The 22,587-nt window shown below is 41.2% G+C and overlaps 1 protein-coding gene across 6 annotated transcripts in view; it reads right to left on the reverse strand.

Moving 5' to 3' along the window:
• Positions 1 to 22,587, reverse strand: part of LOC117507349 (SWI/SNF-related matrix-associated actin-dependent regulator of chromatin subfamily D member 3) — a 103,608-nt gene that overhangs the window by 40,417 nt on the left and 40,604 nt on the right. For all 6 annotated transcript variants that reach the window (XM_034167216.1, XM_034167207.1, XM_034167199.1 and 3 more), the window contains exon 2: positions 7,508 to 7,731. In XM_034167216.1, coding sequence (XP_034023107.1) covers positions 7,508 to 7,731 — 224 coding nt within the window. The remainder of the gene's footprint in view (positions 1 to 7,507; positions 7,732 to 22,587) is intronic.

The following is a 22,587-nucleotide window of genomic DNA, read 5'->3' on the forward strand; positions in this document are numbered from 1 at the left end:
AGATGAAGCTTTTAAAATCAGCAGCTCCTGCAGGTCGATCTGCATGGAAGCCACACAAACACGACAAAGTCAGGCGTGAAGAACGGCGGATGGCAGCAGCCGAGAATGGCCTCGCTCAGTGCTCAAAGTTGATGCACAGAACAGTGAGCGAGGCCAGCGGTGCAGAATGTGGAGTAGGAAGAGGGAGCACATCAATATGCAAACTTGAAAATGAAAAGAAAAGCTGAAAATAAAGCAAAAGCACGAAGGTTAGTTTCAGGTCTGTGTGTGATTTTTGAGAGCCAATTTTGAAAAGACGCAGCTGTCTTGCAGCGTTCGGCTGCAACTAATTTCACAATTCCAACATCTTCTTAACATGTTTATCCAACCAACAGTCCACAATCCCGAAATATCCATTTTACAAAACATGTAGGAAGTTTACATGCCTGCAGCATGTTGAGAATATAATAAGAATTTACAGACCCTGCAATGTTCCCCCCCCCACGAGCTGCATACTGATACAAAATATATATATTACCCATAGTGCACTAGATTCCCTCCTGCCTGTACAATGATCTGTGGATGTGATGCCATGTCTCAGGAGCCGGTGGTGTTAATTTTAGTGTCAAATTATTTGCAAGACAAGTTTCTGTCAGCTCCAACAGAACTGGACTGAACTGTTACTATGGTAACAGTCAAAAACAGCTGAATTCAGCTACCACTAATATCTCAGCAACCGATGAGGGTAGACAGATTTTGTGATTAAATTACTCATAGATCCCAACACTGTAGTTACTCCAACTCAACATTTTTTCTTGAATCTAACCAAAATTCATATTTGGCCTTTGACCCCAATGTATAACCCTTTTGACTGACTGTTCAGCAATTCAGTATTTACATTTTCATGAGTAAAGTTTATAAATTTAATGGACCATCACATCAAAATTATCTGTTGAGCGATGAAAAGAATAATCTTAGTTAAATCTGTGCAGCTTTTCAAATTTTCAAGCTTTAATTAATAACATTTTTTACACCATTATAATTTTATTTATTAGCCTTTAAATAGGGGATTCATAATACAACCCCTGGCAAAAATTATGGAATCACCGGCCTCGGAGGATGTTCATTCAGTCGTTTAATTTTGTAGAAAAAAAAGCAGATCACAGACATGACACAAAACTAAAGTTATTTCAAATGGCAACTTTCTGGCTTTAAGAAACACTATAAGAAATCAGGAAAAAAAATTGTGGCAGTCAGTAACGGTTACTTTTTTAGACCAAGCAGAGGGAAAAAATATGGAATCACTCAATTCTGACGAATAAATTATGGAATCACCCTGTAAATTTTCATCCCCAAAACTAACACCTGCATCAAATCAGATCTGCTCGTTAGTCTGCATCTAAAACGGAGTGATCACACCTTGGAGAGCTGTTGCACCAAGTGGACTGACATGAATCATGGCTCCAACACGAGAGATGTCAATTGAAACAAAGGAGAGGATTATCAAACTCTTAAAAGAGGGTAAATCATCACGCAATGTTGCAAAAGATGTTGGTTGTTCACAGTCAGCTGTGTCCAAACTCTGGACCAAATACAAACAACATGGGAAGGTTGTTAAATGCAAACATACTGGTAGACCAAGGAAGACATCAAAGCGTCAAGACAGAAAACTTAAAGCAATATGTCTCAAAAACCAAAAATGCACAACAAAACAAATGAGGAACGAATGGGAGGAAACTCGAGTCAACGTCTGTGACCGAACTGTAAGAAACCGCCTAAAGGAAATGGGATTTACATACAGAAAAGCTAAACGAAAGCCATCATTAACACCTAAACAGAAAAAAACAAGGTTACAATGGGCTAAGGAAAAGCAATCGTGGACTGTGGATGACTGGATGAAAGTCATATTCAGTGATGAATCTCGAATCTGCATTGGGCAAGGTGATGATGCTGGAACGTTTGTTTGGTGCCGTTCCAATGAGATTTATAAAGATGACTGCCTGAAGAGAACATGTAAATTTCCACAGTCATTGATGATATGGGGCTGCATGTCAGGTAAAGGCACTGGGGAGATGGCCGTCATTATATCATCAATAAATGCACAAGTTTACGTTGATATTTTGGACACTTTTCTTATCCAATCAATTGAAAGGATGTTTGGGGATGATGAAATCATTTTTCAAGATGATAATGCATCTTGCCATAGAGCAAAAACTGTGAAAACATTCCTTGCAAAAAGACACATAGGGTCAATGTCATGGCCTGCAAATAGTCCGGATCTTAATCCAATTGAAAATCTTTGGTGGAAGTTGAAGAAAATGGTCCATGACAAGGCTCCAACCTGCAAAGCTGATCTGGCAACAGCAATGAGAGAAAGTTGGAGCCAGATTGATGAAGAGTACTGTTTGTCACTCATTAAGTCCATGCCTCAGAGACTGCAAGCTGTTATAAAAGCCAGAGGTGGTGCAACAAAATACTAGTGATGTGTTGGAGCATTCTTTTGTTTTTCATGATTCCATAATTTTTTCCTCAGAACTGAGTGATTCCATATTTTTTTCCCTCTGCTTGGTCTAAAAAAGTAACCGTTACTGACTGCCACAATTTTTTTTTTTTCTGATTTCTTACAGTGTTTCTTAAAGCCAGGAAGTTGCCATTTGAAATGACTTTAGTTTTGTCATGTCTGTGATCTGCTTTTTTTCTACAAAATTAAACAACTGAATGAACATCCTCCGAGGCCGGTGATTCCATAATTTTTGCCAGGGGTTGTATAACATTGCCAATACGATCAAAATTGGGACTGTCTGGAAAACATTTATCAATATTTCCCCTGAAGGGGACAATTTCAAAAGAACAGACGGCCTTGAACTACTTATGGTCACGGCCCATACAGTTGTCAGACTGGTATTTCTGTGGTCTTGATTTGTATTATTGTTGCTTTTGCTTTATGTCTTTTCTGTTATTTTTTTCTGCTTGGGGTTTTGTGTCTGCGTTCTGTGTCACCTGGGTGCTTGGTGGTGGGTGTGCCACTTCAGTTTTTTCCCCCGCCCTGCTTGCCCGCACCTGTTCTGCATCACCAGCTGATCACTTGCTTTATTTAAATCTCCCTTCCTTCTATTTCGGCAGATCATTGTGCCTTGTGCCTTCGCTTCCAGGTTGTCCTCTGAGTTTTTGTGTCCTGACTGCCTTAGCGTGTTTTTGAAATTCCCTGCCTGTTTTTTGGTCTCCGCGTTTCGCCCGATGCTTTGGTTACTGTTGCTGCTCTCTGACTGTGTTTTTGTGTACCAAACTACGCATGTCAGTCCAGTAAAAGAACTCTGAATGCCGACCACCTGAGTGTGAGTCCTGCATTTGTGTCCAACATGAGTGCGTCTCTGAGCCTGATAACAGTCTATGATAGAGACGTCATAGATCACGTGGGGGCTTCTGCAGAGTTGTGCAAAGGATGCTGGGAAGCACATGGCAGCAGCCAATCAGCGTAGAGATGAATAGTGATGTCTGTTGGCTGCTCCCTCAAATAAAATAATCCAGCATCATGGACAATGGTCCAAAATGACTTATTTGTTTCTCATATATTTTGTAAAAGATATTAAGAAATAAACACTTCCATATATAAAAGTGTTATTTTTGTAACCAAATAATACCAATGAAGTGATTTACAAGACATTTTATAGATGTAAAATGGTAATTACAAAACCACATGTACGGACACATGCATGACCTCCTGCTGACAGTGTTAAAAGGGAAAGAAAATATTTTTATGGAACCATCCCCAGGTAAGTACGTTGTCGTCTTTAAAATAAGCTGTAATTTTGCAACAAGGTTAAAAATAAACCGATACTATAATGCTTGGATTTCAGTAGAAAGTAAATTTTGAAAGGCCGTACAGCTTTAAAGATTAGTGTACATTCCAGAGTATAAAGAAACTCAGCAGGACGTGCACACCACAGCATGTGCTGTTACTTAACATAAGAACTAAGCAAGATGGACAAATACACATTTGATTGACAGCATATAGAATATTATTTGATGCAGATGAACACTGATCCCACAGCATCGGAAACAGTACAATAAAAAAAATGGTCAGGTCTTTAATGTGGGATTTTGAGGCACTGTTGTACTGTACTTCTATTTTGGGCATTTCTTTTGTTTAGTGCACTGATTCCTGAGAAAGCCCTATATAAAGTTATTATTAATAGCAACATAACAAATAACGTGTGATTTTTCTGGATATAAGTCACATCGGAGAATAAGTCGCAAGAGTTTCAAACTACCGTATTTGCTTGTCGTAGCGTCCAGGGCTCTCCACATGAAATTCTGCCTGAAGAGGGCATGGGCTGATGCACGAGCATGACCAAAATTATGTTCGTCATAATGCCCATTTCAGTAAAATGTCTGATTTCATTACAAATACAAAATAAATCACAAATAACTCACCTGTTTATGTTTGTTTTCTGTCCTTTTCTCATTAGATAAATGTGTTCCTTGCAGAGGTGAGACAAAGTCACGATCAATCACTTGCAAGCAGTGGTGGGCACAGTTCCGCTAATCCACTAACCGCTAATTATCAAAGATTTTCATTATCGGATTAGCTTTTCAGATAACTCTGAAAACCATCATCGGACTAATTATCTTCCGATAAGTTTTGGTCCGATAATTTTTAGACCGCTAACATATTTTTGCAAACATGGCAAACAAAGCTGAATAGTTACAAACATCTATGAAATCTAAAATCAGTTGAGCACCTACCTGTTAAATGTTTTGTAGTAGATGCGCAGTTCTATCCTCCATAAACAGAGGAGAGCTGGTTCTAGAAGAAACCGCTCTATCCTCTGCAGGCAAAGGAGACATGGTCACAAAAAAGAAAAAAAAGGCGCATTTCTTTTGACCCCATACTGACACGGTGGCAGTATCACCCAAGTCATCCAGAGTCATACAGTTTTAACTTATGGTTAAAATTTTAACCAAACTAATTTCGGACAAGTTATTTAAATTAACGTCACGTTTGAAGTTTTATAAAGTGAAAATATCAGATATATGTTTTAGTTTTAAAGTAATGCACTAATTTTAAAGGTTTTAGTGTGGACATGCTGTGACAAGGTGCATCATGGGTACCTCAGTACATTCATGACAGAAGAAATGCATTTGAGACGCTCTGATCAGGCTCAACATGGACAACAGCATTAAACTCTTTTATATTGTGCCTAAAACTCTCGTAATATATTCTCTGGGTTTATAGATGTTGTTATTGTGTTTGTTTTATGTAAAAATGTCAGTAGCAGCTCAGGTTGCTCCATTATTTTCAAATGGAATCACTACAAACAATTCCTGTTTGCTATTTGAGGCTGTTTATGACAAACACTCTCTGTCGTCTTTGTTCCAGAGTAATATATATATATAACATGTCTGAAATTCAGTTTGCGTTTATTAAATTCCATGCATCTTAAACGTAGCAGACACGGATTATCTGGAATTTTGTTTTGGCAAGTTTTCACAGTCTCTACTGCCATCTACTGGCCAGTAGTGTTCTATTTATTTTGAGACCGGTTATATCAGACGGTTATCTAATTACAACTTGGCTTTTTTTTTTTGGAAAATGCCCTTTTTTTATTACAAATAAAAAAATGGCATATTTTACAAAAGCACATTTATCTGTACACACCAACACACGGCACACCTGGTTTACATAGAATGAATGAGTCAACCATTCATTGTTATTGGAGGCACATTTTACCCATAATCCTTTGCCATCTGTCTTTGTTTGTTACAAAACTTCAGAATTAATGCATTATTCAACATTAAAAGATATATGTTGTATTTTAACTTTGTACAAATGACAGAATTGACATTAATGGAGTTATTCTATCAGTATTAATTTTATTTATAAACCAAACCATAAGTCAGTACTGCTTTATTTTCCAAGACCTCCACCTCACGGCAACGCTGTTATTGAGTAGAGAGTTGAGCTTTGCTGCTCCTCTCAACTGCTTCGCTGCTGGAAGCCATGTAATAAACCGGAGCTTCCAGCAGTGGGCAGAGTGCTCAAAGATAGAAGTGCTGACTGATTGTTTGGGTCTGTAGTCACCTTTGATGCTACCAGAAGTGATTGTGGTGTTAAAACTCAAAATCAGCTTGTTAGTAGTTGCAAGTGTACCGGAGACAATACTGGAAGTTATCGGTTATCTGTAGCTTCTGATAAATTTTTGGGCGGTTTATCGGTTTAGCTTTATAAAAGATAACTTTTCAGTTAGCTGATTATCTGTTATCGAAGCAAATTTTTTGGTTAGCTGTGCCCACCACTGCTTGCAAGTCATAAATCAGCAAGTCCCAAGTCAAGTCTCAAGTCAAAATGAACAATTGTTTACAAGCTGACTTGAGACTTGACTTCGAGAAGCAGATCAACACAGTGGTCAAAACAAGTTTCTTCCAGCTTAGACTTTTAAGTAAAATCAAGCGTTACCTGCCCCCAAATCAGCTGGAACAGGTTGTGCATGCCTTGATCACGTCTCGTTTAGATTACTGCAATTCTTTGTATGTTGGTCTTAATCAGTCGTCTCTGCATCGTCTCCAGATGGTGCAAAATGCAGCTGCACGTCTGCTCACTGGAGCCAAACGGCACCAACACATTTCTCCTGTTTTAGCTTCACTGCACTGGTGCCTGTTGCTTTTAGAATTGATTTTAAGATTTTGTTGCTTGTTTTTAAATCAATTCACGGTCAAGCCCCATTTTATTTATCTGATATGTTGTCATTGCACACTCCAGGAAGAGCTCTGCGCTCCGCGGACCAGAGTTTATTGGTCTGTCCCAAATCTAAGCTAAGGACCAGGGGAGACAGAGCCTTTGCTGTTGCGGGGCCTAAGCTCTGGAACTCTCTGCCATTGAATGTCCTACTGGCTCCTTCAATTGACTCTTTTAAAACTCTTTTAAAGACATATCTTTTTGCACTGGCTTTTAATACAAGATGAGCTGAACACTGCCACATTTTTGTCTGTTTTGTTGATTTATTTTGTTTTTGTATTTAACTTGATATAATTTTAATTCCTTTTATTGTACAGCACTTTGGGGCAGTGTTGACTGTTTGTAAATGTGCTTTATAAATAAACCTGACCTTGACTTGGGACTTGCAGACTGATGACTTGAGAATGACTTGACAGTGACTTTGTCCCACCTTTGGTTCCTTGTAATCTATTTTAATTTTCGGTGGCCATTTATCCAGCTTTCTTCAAAAAAAGGGCTGAGCTGATGCTTGATCCTGGGCCCTCTGACTGACGAATACGGTAATTAAAAAACAAAAACTGCAATTTGTAATCCAGAAAATATGGCATTTTAATCAATTTTATTCTTTTGTATCTCTCTGATCTGTTCCTACTTTAATGATAAATTCTGAAGGACTGGAAATTAAGAAAACTCTAATTCTTTTGTTCAGCCACACCTGTTGGGATGAATGTGAGTAGCCAAAGCCAAAGGTAGACACATAAGGATTAGTTCACACCATGCAGGATGTAGGGAGGCAGAATAAGGCAGACTCACTTTCTGGCCCGGTTCTGGACGGCCTGCTGCTGCTGCTGTTGTTGTTGCTGCTGCTGCTGCTGCTGTTGGACCTGTTGGGAGGGGGCAGGTCTCTTACGGCTAGGTTCCATCACCGGGGTGGAAAGACCAGGCCGCACCGCTGGGCTCCCTCCATACGGTGGGCCGGGGGGACCCATGGGAGCTCCCTGGTGGGGCATCCTCGCTCCAGACGGCATGCCAGGACGCTGGCGAGACAGCAGAGCAAAGAATGACAATGATGCAAGGTCTAGGATTTTCTGTTTCTAACAGACAACAGCCACATGATGTGACAAAATGTTTAAGCAGATCTGCAACGTCACTTCCTGATGCAGATTTCATAAATCTGCACATTCTCAGAATTCTGAATGCAAACTTAAAGCACAAGACAGAATAGTTAAGCGAAGTCAGCATCTATCAAAGTGTTAAAAATGCACAAATCCTTCACAATAAGGATGGAACAGCAAAATACCAACTGGCTCCTAAACAGCAAATGCATCGAATATTTTACCATTCTCAACTTTGCAGAGGAGGTTATGCTTCATCATCACTTGGCAGCTATGATAATGTAAGAAAACCAACCCATTAAAATGTGGTGGAGATCAAGGAGTTAATTATTCTGACATTGGGGGGAGGAGGTGGGGGTGGGGTGTTGTTTATGCAGCTCAAAATGTAATGCAAGTCCTTTGACAAAATACTGTGAGGATATCATGATCGGTTCAGGGAAAAAAAAGGTATAAGGTGGATCTACTTGCAGCAAGTTTTTCCTCTGAGTCATCTCTTAACCATTCTTGCTTTATGACATCATGAGAGAGATTTCTTTTGTCTTGTTTTGCATCGGCACACTGGCTCTCGTATGGAGCCGCATGTCGATTTGGACAAGTGTTACACTAGATGCCCTTCTTTATGCAACTCCAGATGTACAAGAAGAATGGGGCACAGGTGACACTGAACCAGGGACCCTCTCACTAGGAAAGCTGCCCTGCCTCATTAGACACAATTGTAATTCATTTTATTCATGAGACAAAAAAATCTACAAAATGTTCATAAAAGCCCACATCATGGCTGACAATGACGGTTAAAGAACAGAAACTCAAAAACACTGAACACAAACTAAAATTTAAAATGCATTTAATGAAAATGACTGAAACTGATGATTGGATGTGCACTCATCAGTTTGAAATACATTACCAACCAAATTTGTTAAGCGCTTTAAAACCACAGTCAGCCAAAGTGCTGTACAGAAGAATAAATAAAAAATGTCATAAAAGACATAATTCACATACAATTGTAAACAAAATACAATTATAATAATTAAAAGACATAAAACATGAGTAAAAATAACAATCATAAGATAAAATCAAACAAATGAATGAAGTTAAGGTCTTAGGGCCCCTTCACATATAACACGAAAGGTGCAGAAAACGGAAGAAGATCCGCGAACCAAAAACAAAATGAGGAACTATGAAACATTCCACCTGCTTTCGGGAGGGACGCAGAGTCGGACAGGCGTGCATGGTACCATGGCGATGGTTTTGTGCACGCTCGTGTTCGCACGCAAGAACACAGTGCGTGCAGGTGGAAAGTCGCGCACACAGCAGCGGAGGAAAAAATAAAACACCACAATTTATAATACTTATTTCCTGTTATAAAAAGCGGATTTAGTCTCCGCCTAGATGCACACCAGGGAGTAATGAAATGACGTGGATTACTGTTCTCCCTTTTATGTTTTACATTAATTACCTGATGTGCTCGAGCCAGCTGGCTCTCGTGTCATGAAGAGCCAGCTCCCGCATCATGAAGACATGCAGCCGACATGGCGTTGCCCAACGCGCAGTGATGCGCTGCAAATGTGATCTGTGTTTTAATTATTACAATGGGGGGAAATCCCGAAGTGATACGCGCCTCACGAGGGCGTCCCGTGGGGTGATTTCCTGCATGGTACAATATTCAGCAGCATTGTGGTGTGCTGATGCAGTGGTCAGCTGAAGCAGTATATGTTTTAATTTATTTCCATGTGAGGACAGCATGCCGATGACCGCGCTTCACGCTGTAGTTATATGACTTAATATCTTACAAGCCAGTACAGGTGTTCCCCAGCTATGACTTGCGAGCATAGATATTTTAACAGCTGCATGTCGCAGGGGCACACGCCCACCTCTGTCAGCGGACCTCGGCAGGTCACAGATAAAAAGGCTCACTCTCTGTTGCTTTGTTCTGTGATTTTAAGTTAATGTATGTATTATTACGTGTTTATCCTGCGTCTGTCTGATGTCTGTGTTTTAAATTTGACACCTTGCATGCACGGTCACGTCCAGCTGTTAGTCAGTCTGCGGTCAGCTGACAGACGCTGTATGTCCAGCAAAGCGTATGAGCAAAATGATCACACAAGAATGAGTTCACGCCTTTACCCTTATGTGTTTGATTTAACCAGTCTCTCATGTAAATTACAATTTATGTGGTGGAAGTGGCATCAGCTGGCCGGGCGGCTTCACACCGTGCCGTATGCTCAGATGCTGGCTGGTCCTCATGATGTGTGAGCGCCCGCACACACGTGCACTGCATGTTCTCCAGCTGAGTTGCAGGACACAATCAATCAATCAATCAATCAATTTTTTTTATATAGCGCCAAATCACAACAAACAGTTGCCCCAAGGCGCTTTATATTGTAAGGCAAGGCCATACAATATAACACAGTGGTCAGCTGTTTCAGCAGCGCACTGCGCCGGAGAGAGACCGCACTCCGGGACCTTCAGCCACAGCTGACAATGCTGGATTCATTGTGTGTGCGTGTGTTGGTGGTGGTGGGGGGGAACGACACACTCCACACACCATTTGTGTGTGTTGCTAGGTGTGACGTCACCTAGCAATACACATGGGTGTTGCTAGGCGACACCACACTCGTGTTGCACTTTGACAATTTTCACAGACAGGTTGAATGTGATCACCTGCTGTCTACTATCGTACCAGGTGCACGAATAGCCACACCTTTTCTAAGTGTCCAGTGAGCGGTGTTAGGCGTTCATGTGCGACACCTGGAATTTGGCCGACACCTGCCGAGAGGGGGGTCTAATGATCACGTGCAGGGGATTCGCTGTCTTTCGGCCGCTTGCGTGTGCGAATGATTGTAGCGACAGGTGTACGAGGCATTTGAGGCGGTTCAGATTTTTCACGAACGGCATGCAATGCTTCCGTGTGCTAGTTGGCTTCAATCGTGTTATGTGTAAAGGGGCCCTTAATAGGTGTCAAAGGCCAAGGAGAAGAGATGGTTTTTCAGAAAAGATTTAGAAGCAGACAGAGATGAGGGCTGTCTAATCTTCTGAGGCAGGTCGTTCCATAATTTTGGAGCTGCAACAGCAAATGCATGGTCCCCTCTGAGCGTCTGCTTAGTTTTTGACACATGCAGTAACAGCTGACCTGAGAGAGCGGGTGTGTTTATAAGGGTGTAGGAGCTCAGAGATGTAGGGCAGAGCAAGTGCATTCAGGGATTTAAAAACAAATAAAGAATTTAAAAATGAATCCTAAAATGCATGGGCAGCCAATGCAGTGAGGCTAAAATGGAGGAAATGTGCTCATAATTATGTGTGCCAGTTAAAATATGTGCAGCAGCGTTTTGTACCATCTGAAGACAGGTGATGGAGGACGCATTAACCCCCACTTACAGTGCATTACATTAATCCAGGCGAATAGTAACAAAGGCATGGATTACTGTCTCAAAGTGTTGCCTCGAAAGAATTTGCTTTATTTTGGGCAGCTGTCTCAGGTGGAAAAAGCTCGATTTAACAACTGCCCTGACATCAAATTTTGAATTCGTTCTTTAACCCCTAGTTTTGTGATGGCTGATTTCATATAGACCTCAGTGCTGCTTTTGATACTGTTGACCATAAAATTTTATTACAGAGATTAGAGCATGCCATAGGTATTAAAGGCACTGTGCTGTGGTGGTTTGAATCATATTTATCTAATAGATTACAATTTGTTAATGTAAATGGAGAATCTTCTTCACAAACTAAGGTTAATTATGGAGTTCCACAAGGTTCTGTGCTAGGACCAATTTTATTCACTATATACATGCTTCCCTTAGGCAGTATTATTAGACAGCATTGCTTAAATTTTCATTGTTACGCAGATGATACCCAGCTTTATCTATCCATGAAGCCAGAGGACGCACACCAATTAGCTAAACTGCAGGATTGTCTTACAGACATAAAGACATGGATGACCTCTAATTTCCTGCTTTTAAACTCAGATAAAACTGAAGTTATTGTACTTGGCCCCACAAATCTTAGAAACATGGTGTCTAACCAGATCCTTACTCTGGATGGCATTACCCTGACCTCTAGTAATACTGTGAGAAATCTTGGAGTCATTTTTGATCAGGATATGTCATTCAATGTGCATATTAAACAAATATGTAGGACTGCTTTTTTGCATTTGCGCAATATCTCTAAAATTAGAAAGGTCTTGTCTCAGTGATGCTGAAAAACTAATTCATGCATTTATTTCCTCTAGGCTGGACTATTGTAATTCATTATTATCAGGCTGTCCTAAAAGTTCCCTGAAAAGCCTTCAGTTAATTCAAAATGCTGCAGCTAGAGTACTGACAGGGACTAGAAGGAGAGAGCATATGTCACCCATATTGGCCTCTCTTCATTGGCTTCCTGTTAATTCTAGAATAGAATTTAAAATTCTTCTTCTTACTTATAAGGTTTTGAATAATCAGGTCCCATCTTATCTTAGGGACCTCATAGTACCATATCACCCCAATAGAGCACTTCACTCTCAGACTGCAGGCTTACTTGTAGTTCCTAGGGTTTGTAAGAGTAGAATGGGAGGCAGAGCCTTCAGCTTTCAGGCTCCTCTCCTCTGGAACCAGCTCCCAATTCGGATCAGGGAGACAGACACCCTCTCTACTTTTAAGATTAGGCTTAAAACTTTCCTTTTTGCTAAAGCTTATAGTTAGGGCTGGATCAGGTGACCCTGAACCATCCTTTAGTTATGCTGCTATAGACTTAGACTGCTGGGGGGTTCCCATGATGCACTGAGTGTTTCTTTCTCTTTTTGCTCTGTATGCACCACATATCAATCACATTAGTGATTGATCTCTGCTCCCCTCCACAGCATGTCTTTTTCCTGGTTCTCTCCTTCAGCCCCAACCAGTCCCAGCAGAAGACTGCCCCTCCCTGAGCCTGGTTCTGCTGGAGGTTTCTTCCTGTTATAAGGGAGTTTTTCCTTCCCACTGTCGCCAAGTGCTTGCTCACAGGGGGTCGTTTTGACCGTTGGGGTTTTTCCGTAATTATTGTATGGCTTTGCCTTACAATATAAAGCGCCTTGGGGCAACTGTTTGTTGTGATTTGGCGCTATATAAATAAAATTGATTTGATTTGGATTTGATATATGGAACCCAGATCTAGTAGGAAGGTCCCAGTGGTGTCACCAAAAACCATCACTTCAGTCTTCTTATCATTAAAATTTAAAAAGAGCCAGAGCCATTCAGGCATTTATGTCATCAAGCCACTTGAGTAATGAAGGGTCAGAGTGTGCATCATTTTTTAAGAGGCATATACATTGGACAGTCATCCGCATAACAGTGGAAAGGAATACTATGCTTCCTAAGTAAAGAAACAAGTGGGAGGATATAGAGTGAGAAGAGGAGGCCTAGAACTGAGCCTTGTGGGACCCCACACAAGTGAAGAGCAGAGGAGGACACAGAGTCGCCAAGGCTGACACAGAAACTTTGGTGTGCCAAGTACGACCTGAACCACTCCAGCGCAATGCCCCTGATGCCCACCCACTGCTCCAAGCTAGAGATCAGGATTTTATGGTCCACTGTGTCAAATGCAGCAGTTAAATCTAAAGCATGAGAATAACAGAGTCACCAGAGACAGTAGCTATAAAAATATCATTAAAAACTCTTAAAAGAGCTGACTCTGTGCTGTGCAGAGTTTTAAAATCAAATTGGAAAACCTCAAGAATGTTGTGTTTTTGAGGTTGAGAATATTGTGGGAATGCCGGACCTCAATGGTCTAACATTCCCCCTGTGGGTTTCTGCACCCACAGGGGAAATGTTAGAAAATGTACGCCACATGACAATGTGGCGTACTACAGTTAATAATTTGGGGGCACAGCAAAAATGGCTTCAATAACTCAGTAACAAATTAATATTATTGTTCTATCTCTTATTTGTAGATGGGAAACAGAATTTGGACATAGGACCATGGGGGGGGGGGGGGGGGGTGTCAAGCTGTGGTGGCATAATACTTAGATTGTCACAGTGTCATGATTCAAAAATATTGTAGTAAAATACTGATTATATCACAATTCTATATGTCACTTTTTTATTTTAAGATAGCAACAAACCACTGCTAAATAAAAGACAGTTATGCATGTATCACAAATCAAGACAGGGACCAAGAAACTGAGAAACCATCAAGACACAGACCAACAGAAGAAACAAGAAAAGTATTATGTCAATCTTTGGGGAAAAAAATTATTTAAATTAAAAGACTCTCTCAAGACAACATAAACTCAGAACTGAGCTTAAAAAAATATTTCAACAAGAACAAAACTTACAATTTTTTTCAGAAAGAAACCAAAATAACAAAATACATGCACATCATCCCCCCCCCCCCCCCCCCCCCCCAGGATCTCAGTGAGTTCTTCAGCTCTCATCCAATGACGGCATGGTGCACACTGCCTGATTGAGCTCAGAAGCAGCAGCTCGCACATTTTGCCCTTATCATCCTGTTAGTTCTTAGTAGTTATTGCTGTGTACAAACAGCGATATGCTTCTGGCTTCACCACCAATCAAATGACAAGGATCTATTCAGCCGTTATATCAATCTGTATTGTAAATTTTATATTACTAAATATTAGTATCATTATTGGCCATGCAGGGGTAGTGGCCAAGCGGTTGGTGAGCTTGTTTTTCGATGCAGAAGGTTCCTGGTTCAAGACCACCCGGCCCTTCTACATGTAATGCATTAGGAAAGGCATCCGGTGTAAAACTTGTGCCAAATCAACATGCAGCCACCTTGGTTCTGCTGTGGCAACACCAGGGAAAAGCCTGAGGGACTTACTACCCTATATTGGTATGGTACCACACCCCCCCAGCCAAAAAAAAAAAACAAAAAAAAAATGCACATTGGTCTGACTAACATGCACCATATATAATTTTAAAGAAACTGAAACTTAGAGCATTAGCTAAGTGTACAGCAGGCAAACCATTCCACAAACTGTTGCAAAAGAGCAAATGGACTTCAAACATAAACACATGACCTCTTAACCCTTGGCAAGTTCTCTGTGTAAAAAAAAAAAAAAAAAAAAACAGCTTGCAAATTCACCAATTTTGTTGCCCTTCTCTGAACTTTCAAATACATCAATGGAGGCCAAACCTGTATGCGGGTGAACATTTGTATAAAAACCATCTAACATAGTTTAGTTTATTATGACCCCAGCAGAAGCGTGCACTCTCTGAGTGCCTGTTAAACATAATGAACAGACTGATTTTGGCCATTTTTGTCAGGAAAGAACAAGCGATGCACATATCCTGATAAAACCGGAAGAATATGTCCATCATGTAACTTACTGACCACAATCCGATCCAAATTCAGATAGAGCACCAGATCTGGCAGAGGAATGCACGCTGGAAGAGTGCTGCACTACATATGCCTCCTGTTCCGTTTTAGTATCAACACTGACAAACATTAACATGCTTTGCACAATTTTGTGAGGTCACGCAGCAATTTCTGTCTCACCAAACTTTAAATAGATGTCTGGCAGAATTTTTCACAATTAGTCTGTCTTACTGCTTCTGTTAGTTTGCTGTCATTATGTCAGCTATTGAGCCCCAAAGCTGTCATCTTCTCAAGTCAAGCACAACAATCTGACATCAGTGTCTTTCAAGAATTATCTGAAGAATTAACAGACAATTGATGCAGCAATGTGACTCGTTTTTTATGAAAATGTCCAAAACCGGAGATAGAATTTTCATGTCTTGCTCTTATTTTCCATCTTGTCAGAAAACTTTAATCTGCAGCTTGAATGTAGATTGAGTATTTTTCAGTGTACACACACACACACACACACACACACACACACACACACACACACATACACACACACACCTCCTAGATAATGCAAACACTGTCAGAGTCCACAGTCCCACAAATCCATCTTGACGCCTGGGAACAACTGGGAAGTCTCACCTGTGCGCGTCACTCACGTGGCAACAGCTGCCGCCGCCTCATTTTATGATCCGAGACAAAAAGAGCCACTGACATCCTGCCAGCAGGCTGAACATAAAACAAGATAGTACAATCTGATGACAAACTCCTCACTTTTCCTTCAAATGCTGCACAAATGCAAATATGTCAGTAGGCGGTTTTCATTACAGAGTTGTACAAAATTTAAGCGACATGGTCAGAATGTGAACAAAACAGTTACATAATGACAGTGCTCCTCTGGGCGTGATCCAGCACGCACGTGCCTCAGTGATGAGGACCTTAGCGGCCGGAGAAGCATGCTTCACCTGGCTGCAGCAGATAGAAGGTTACCTTCAACAGGTAGAGATGGACAGATGGACAATGTGTGGCACTACTGACATTAAATCCTGAAATACCCCAAATTTCAAAGTACTAAGAATTTAGAAATATGTGGCATACACTTTAACAGAAAAAAGTGGCTTCTGAATGCTACATACAAAAGGCAGGGGGCGTTCATGAAATCACAAACAGTAGTAGCCAGTAAACCAGTACTGATCAGTATGTCTGGTATTTATATTATGTATTTATTAGGGATAGACCGATATCGTTTGGGCTGATAATCGGCATTGGCCGAAAATCCCTCTAGGTGCTCTGTAAGGATAGATTGATAATCGGCTGGGCCGATAATTGCTCCCGGCCAATTATTGGCCGATGCAGATAATCAGCATGGCCGATACTCGATACTACAGCCAATATCGGCTGAGCCGATTATCGGTCTATCCCTAGTATTTATATTGCAAACTGCTTTTCTTTTTTTCACTTTTGATACACTTTTGTGTGCTTCTTACCCTTTGTGCTGCTATATAATGCTGCTGGAACCTCAATTTTCCTGAGTGAGGCTTCCCAAGGGATCAATAAAGTTCTATCTAATCTAACTATAACATTTCTCAACAAAATGTGCAATAAATGTATGTTGTATTAGTGGGAAATACGCTAAAATGTCTACTATATAAACCAACACAATGGTAACAGAGTGGAAGATTATTAAAATGGGAACAAGTGTTTTTGAAATACTCATATATTTCTATTCAGTTCAGTGTTTAGCACTTCCACACTAATCACTCCTGCATGCGCAAGAATCAGACATGATCTTTAGACCGTCCACAAACACACGTGAAAAAAAAAACCCAGAATCAGAGAACAAAACAATAAACAGTGGGGAGCACAAACTGTGTCAAAATACTGAATTATCTGGACGGTTAAGAACTCATAGAGCTGCGTTTGACACGCTGACCAGGCAGAGATCCTGTGATAAAAAGCCCCAGCAGGCGTTGCTGTCACTCTGGTTGGGAGTTTGAGGGGGAAGGGCTGCTAGGGGTCCGAGAAAGATGAAGGGTCTCCAAACAGGGGGCCATCGGGGAGCCAGGATAAAACAACATATGGTCAGCCTTACAGGCCTCTGGCTCAAACGGGATCACCTTTTGGATTCTAAACAGACTGTATCTTTATCTGTCCACAACAGCCCGTCACAGATAAACAAACAGACCGGACTCTTTAAAAGCCCAGACGGGGCTAGAACTAGGACCAGACATTTGCTGGTACGCCAGGCTCTCTGGGGAACTTTTTAGAGCCTTTTATATAACAGATAATGTGAAGATTAATTTCTACAACAAAGACTTCCCCTAAATCCATATGCAATGAACGGTACTCCATAATCTGACCCGCTGAGCTGAATCCAACGCTCCATCTAGCCAGCCAGCAATTGAATCTACCATGTGGATGGATATCTGAGAAGTCTGTTGGTATCTACGGGATTTGAAGGGCCCAAATTTAACCCACACTCTACTAAACAGACAAGGCTCTGATGTAGACGGTTCTTTGGTTACCATGCAAATGACAGGACATATGAGGTTAGCATTGATCATTACCCCCTGCCCCCGCCCCAAACCTCCACCTTTACAGTGGCGTGACAGGGTGCAGCAACATTTCTGCAACCGACAACTCAAACACTCTTGGGTACCAGTCACATAAATACTTCACAGTTCAATAATAAACAGCAATGACAGCTCCCGTGCACCGCCTCAAGACTTTCTAGACTTTTCCACGGGGCGCCATAGCTCAGAGTGAAACGGTATGAATGCTCCATTATCCTAGAGTCAACCCATATGTCGAGCCAGAGGTCCACCAGGATGCCGGACGGCACAGAAGATTTTTAGTGTTTATGGAGAGTGAGCTTTTAGGAACCACTTCCATACACATGATGCTCCTGCATGTCACAGTGTCATATGTACAGCTGAGGCTACAAGTTACAAGAGGCAACTTATATGCACAATGTGTTAAACTTGCAAAACTACTCTCTTTACCTTTCAATTACATAACTTCAATGTCAATCAATCAATCAATTTTTTTTATATAGCGCCAAATCACAACAAACAGTTGCCCCAAGGCGCTTTATATTGTAAGGCAAGGCCATACAATAATTATGTAAAACCCCAACGGTCAAAACGACCCCCTGTGAGCAAGCACTTGGCTACAGTGGGAAGGAAAAACTCCCTTTTAACAGGAAGAAACCTCCAGCAGAACCAGGCTCAGGGAGGGGCAGTCCTCTGCTGGGACTGGTTGGGGCTGAGGGAGAGAACCAGGAAAAAGACATGCTGTGGAGGGGAGCAGAGATCGATCACTAATGATTAAATGCAGAGTGGTGCATACAGAGCAAAAAGAGAAAGAAACAGTGCATCATGGGAACCCCCCAGCAGTCTACGTCTATAGCAGCATAACTAAGGGATGGTTCAGGGTCACCTGATCCAGCCCTAACTATAAGCTTTAGCAAAAAGGAAAGTTTTAAGCCTAATCTTAAAAGTAGAGAGGGTGTCTGTCTCCCTGATCTGAATTGGGAGCTGGTTCCACAGGAGAGGAGCCTGAAAGCTGAAGGCTCTGCCTCCCATTCTACTCTTACAAACCCTAGGAACTACAAGTAAGCCTGCAGTCTGAGAGCGAAGCGCTCTATTGGGGTGATATGGTACTACGAGGTCCCTAAGATAAGATGGGACCTGATTATTCAAAACCCTATAAGTAAGAAGAAGAATTTTAAATTCTATTCTAGAATTAACAGGAAGCCAATGAAGAGAGGCCAATATGGGTGAGATATGCTCTCTCCTTCTAGTCCCCGTCAGTACTCTAGCTGCAGCATTTTGAATTAACTGAAGGCTTTTTTAGGGAACTTTTAGGACAACCTGATAATAATGAATTACAATAGTCCAGCCTAGAGGAAATAAATGCATGAATTAGTTTTTCAGCATCACTCTGAGACAAGACCTTTCTGATTTTAGAGATATTGCGTAAATGCAAAAGGCAGTCCTACATATTTGTTTAATATGCGCTTTGAATGACATATCCTGATCAAAAATGACTCCAAGATTTCTCACAGTATTACTAGAGGTCAGGGTAATGCCATCCAGAGTAAGGATCTGGTTAGACACCATGTTTCTAAGATTTGTGGGGCCAAGTACAATAACTTCAGTTTTATCTGAGTTTAAAAGCAGGAAATTAGAGGTCATCCATGTCTTTATGTCTGTAAGACAATCCTGCAGTTTAGCTAATTGGTGTGTGTCCTCTGGCTTCATGGATAGATAAAGCTGGGTATCATCTGCGTAACAATGAAAATTTAAGCAATACCGTCTAATAATACTGCCTAAGGGAAGCATGTATAAAGTGAATAAAATTGGTCCTAGCACAGAACCTTGTGGAACTCCATAATTAACTTTAGTCTGTGAAGAAGATTCCCCATTTACATGAACAAATTGTAATCTATTAGACAAATATGATTCAAACCACCGCAGCGCAGTGCCTTTAATACCTATGGCATGCTCTAATCTCTGTAATAAAATTTTATGGTCAACAGTATCAAAAGCAGCACTGAGGTCTAACAGAACAAGCACAGAGATGAGTCCACTGTCCGAGGCCATAAGAAGATCATTTGTAACCTTCACTAATGCTGTTTCTGTACTATGATGAATTCTAAAACCTGACTGAAACTCTTCAAATAGACCATTCCTCTGCAGATGATCAGTTAGCTGTTTTACAACTACCCTTTCAAGAATTTTTGAGAGAAAAGGAAGGTTGGAGATTGGCCTATAATTAGCTAAGATAGCTGGGTCAAGTGATGGCTTTTTAAGTAATGGTTTAATTACTGCCACCTTAAAAGCCTGTGGTACATAGCCAACTAACAAAGATAGATTGATCATATTTAAGATCGAAGCATTAAATAATGGTAGGGCTTCCTTGAGCAGCCTGGTAGGAATGGGGTCTAATAAACATGTTGATGGTTTGGATGAAGTAACTAATGAGAATAACTCAGACAGAACAATCGGAGAGAAATAGTCTAACCAAATACCGGCATCACTGAAAGCAGCCAAAGATAACGATACGTCTTTGGGATGGTTATGAGTAATTTTATCTCTAATAGTTAAAATTTTGTTAGCAAAGAAAGTCATGAAGTCATTACTAGTTAAAGTTAATGGAATACTCAGCTCAATAGAGCTCTGACTCTGTCAGCCTGGCTACAGTGCTGAAAAGAAACCTGGGGTTGTTCTTATTTTCTTCAATTAGTGATGAGTAGAAAGATGTCCTAGCTTTACGGAGGGCTTTTTTATAGAGCAACAGACTCTTTTTCCAGGCTAAGTGAAGATCTTCTAAATTAGTGAGACGCCATTTCCTCTCCAACTTACGGGTTATCTGCTTTAAGCTACGAGTTTGTGAGTTATACCACGGAGTCAGACACTTCTGATTTAAAGCTCTCTTTTTCAGAGGAGCTACAGCATCCAAAGTTGTCTTCAATGAGGATGTAAAACTATTGACGAGATACTCTATCTCCCTTAAAGAGTTTAGGTAGCTACTCTGCACTGTGTTGGTATATGGCATTAGAGAACATAAAGAAGGAATCATATCCTTAAACCTAGTTACAGCGCTTTCTGAAAGACTTCTAGTGTAATGAAACTTATTCCCCACTGCTGGGTAGTCCATCAGAGTAAATGTAAATGTTATTAAGAAATGATCAGACAGAAGGGAGTTTTCAGGGAATACTGTTAAGTCTTCTATTTCCATACCATAAGTCAGAACAAGATCTAAGATATGATTAAAGTGGTGGGTGGACTCATTTACTTTTTGAGCAAAGCCAATAGAGTCTAATAATAGATTAAATGCAGTGTTGAGGCTGTCATTCTCAGCATCTGTGTGGATGTTAAAATCGCCCACTATAATTATCTTATCTGAGCTAAGCACTAAGTCAGACAAAAGGTCTGAAAATTCACAGAGAAACTCACAGTAACGACCGGGTGGACGATAGATAATAACAAATAAAACTGGTTTTTGGGACTTCCAATTTGGATGGACAAGACTAAGAGACAAGCTTTCAATGAATTAAAGCTCTGTCTGGGTTTTGGATTAATTAATAAGCTGGAATGGAAGATTGCTGCTAATCCTCCACCCCGGCCCGTGCTACGAGCATTCTGACAGTTAGTGTGACTCGGGGGTGTTGACTCATTTAAACTAACATATTCATCCTGCTGTAACCAGGTTTCTGTTAGGCAGAATAAATCAATATGTTGATCAATTATTATATCATTTACCAACAGGGACTTAGAAGAGAGAGACCTAATGTTTAATAGACCACATTTAACTGTTTTAGTCTGTGGTGCAGTTGAAGGTGCTATATTATTTTTTCTTTTTGAATTTTTATGCTTAAATAGATTTTTGCTGGTTATTGGTAGTCTGGGAGCAGGCACCGTCTCTACGGGGATGGGGTAATGAGGGGATGGCAGGGGGAGAGAAGCTGCAGAGAGGTGTGTAAGACTACAACTCTGCTTCCTGGTCCCAACCCTGGATAGTCACGGTTTGGAGGATTTAAGAAAATTGGCCAGATTTCTAGAAATGAGAGCTGCTCCATCCAAAGTGGGATGGATGCCGTCTCTCCTAACAAGACCAGGTTTTCCCCAGAAGCTTTGCCAATTATCTACGAAGCCCACCTCATTTTTTGGACACCACTCAGACAACCAGCAATTCAAGGAGAACATGCGGCTAAACATGTCACTCCCGGTCCGATTGGGGAGGGGTCCAGAGAAAACTACGGAGTCCGACATTGTTTTTGCAAAGTTACACACCGATTTAATGTTAATTTTAGAGACCTCCGATTGGCGTAACCGGGTGTCATTACTGCCGACGTGAATTACAATCTTACCAAATTTACGCTTAGCCTTAGCCAGCAGTTTCAAATTTCCTTCAATGTCGCCTGCTCTGGCCCCCGGAAGACAATTGACTATGGTTGCTGGTGTCGCTAACTTCACATTTCTCAAAACAGAGTCGCCAATAACCAGAGTTTGATCCTCGGCGGGTGTGTCGTCGAGTGGGGAAAAACGGTTAGAGATGTGAACGGGTTGGCGGTGTACACGGGGCTTCTGTTTAGGGCTACGCTTCCTCCTCACAGTCACCCAGTCAGCCTGCTTTCCCGGCTGCTCGGGATCTGCCAGGGGGGAACTAACGGCGGCTAAGCTACCTTGGTCCGCACCGACTACAGGGGCCTTGCTAGCTGTAGGATTTTCCACGGTGCGGAGCCGAGTCTCCAATTCGCCCAGCCTGGCCTCCAAAGCTACGAATAAGCTACACTTATTACAAGTACCATTACTGCTAAAGGAGGCCGAGGAATAACTAAACATTTCACACCCAGAGCAGAAAAGTGTGGGAGAGACAGGAGAAGCCGCCATGCTAAATCGGCTAAGAGCTAGTAGCTACGCTAAGCTAGCGGATTCCTAAAAACACGCAAAGTGAATAATGTGTAAATAATTTAGAGGTGATTCAGCAGAAGGA

Source organism: Thalassophryne amazonica, chromosome 1 (assembly GCF_902500255.1).
Source record: "Thalassophryne amazonica chromosome 1, fThaAma1.1, whole genome shotgun sequence".
NCBI lineage: Eukaryota > Metazoa > Chordata > Actinopteri > Batrachoidiformes > Batrachoididae > Thalassophryne > Thalassophryne amazonica.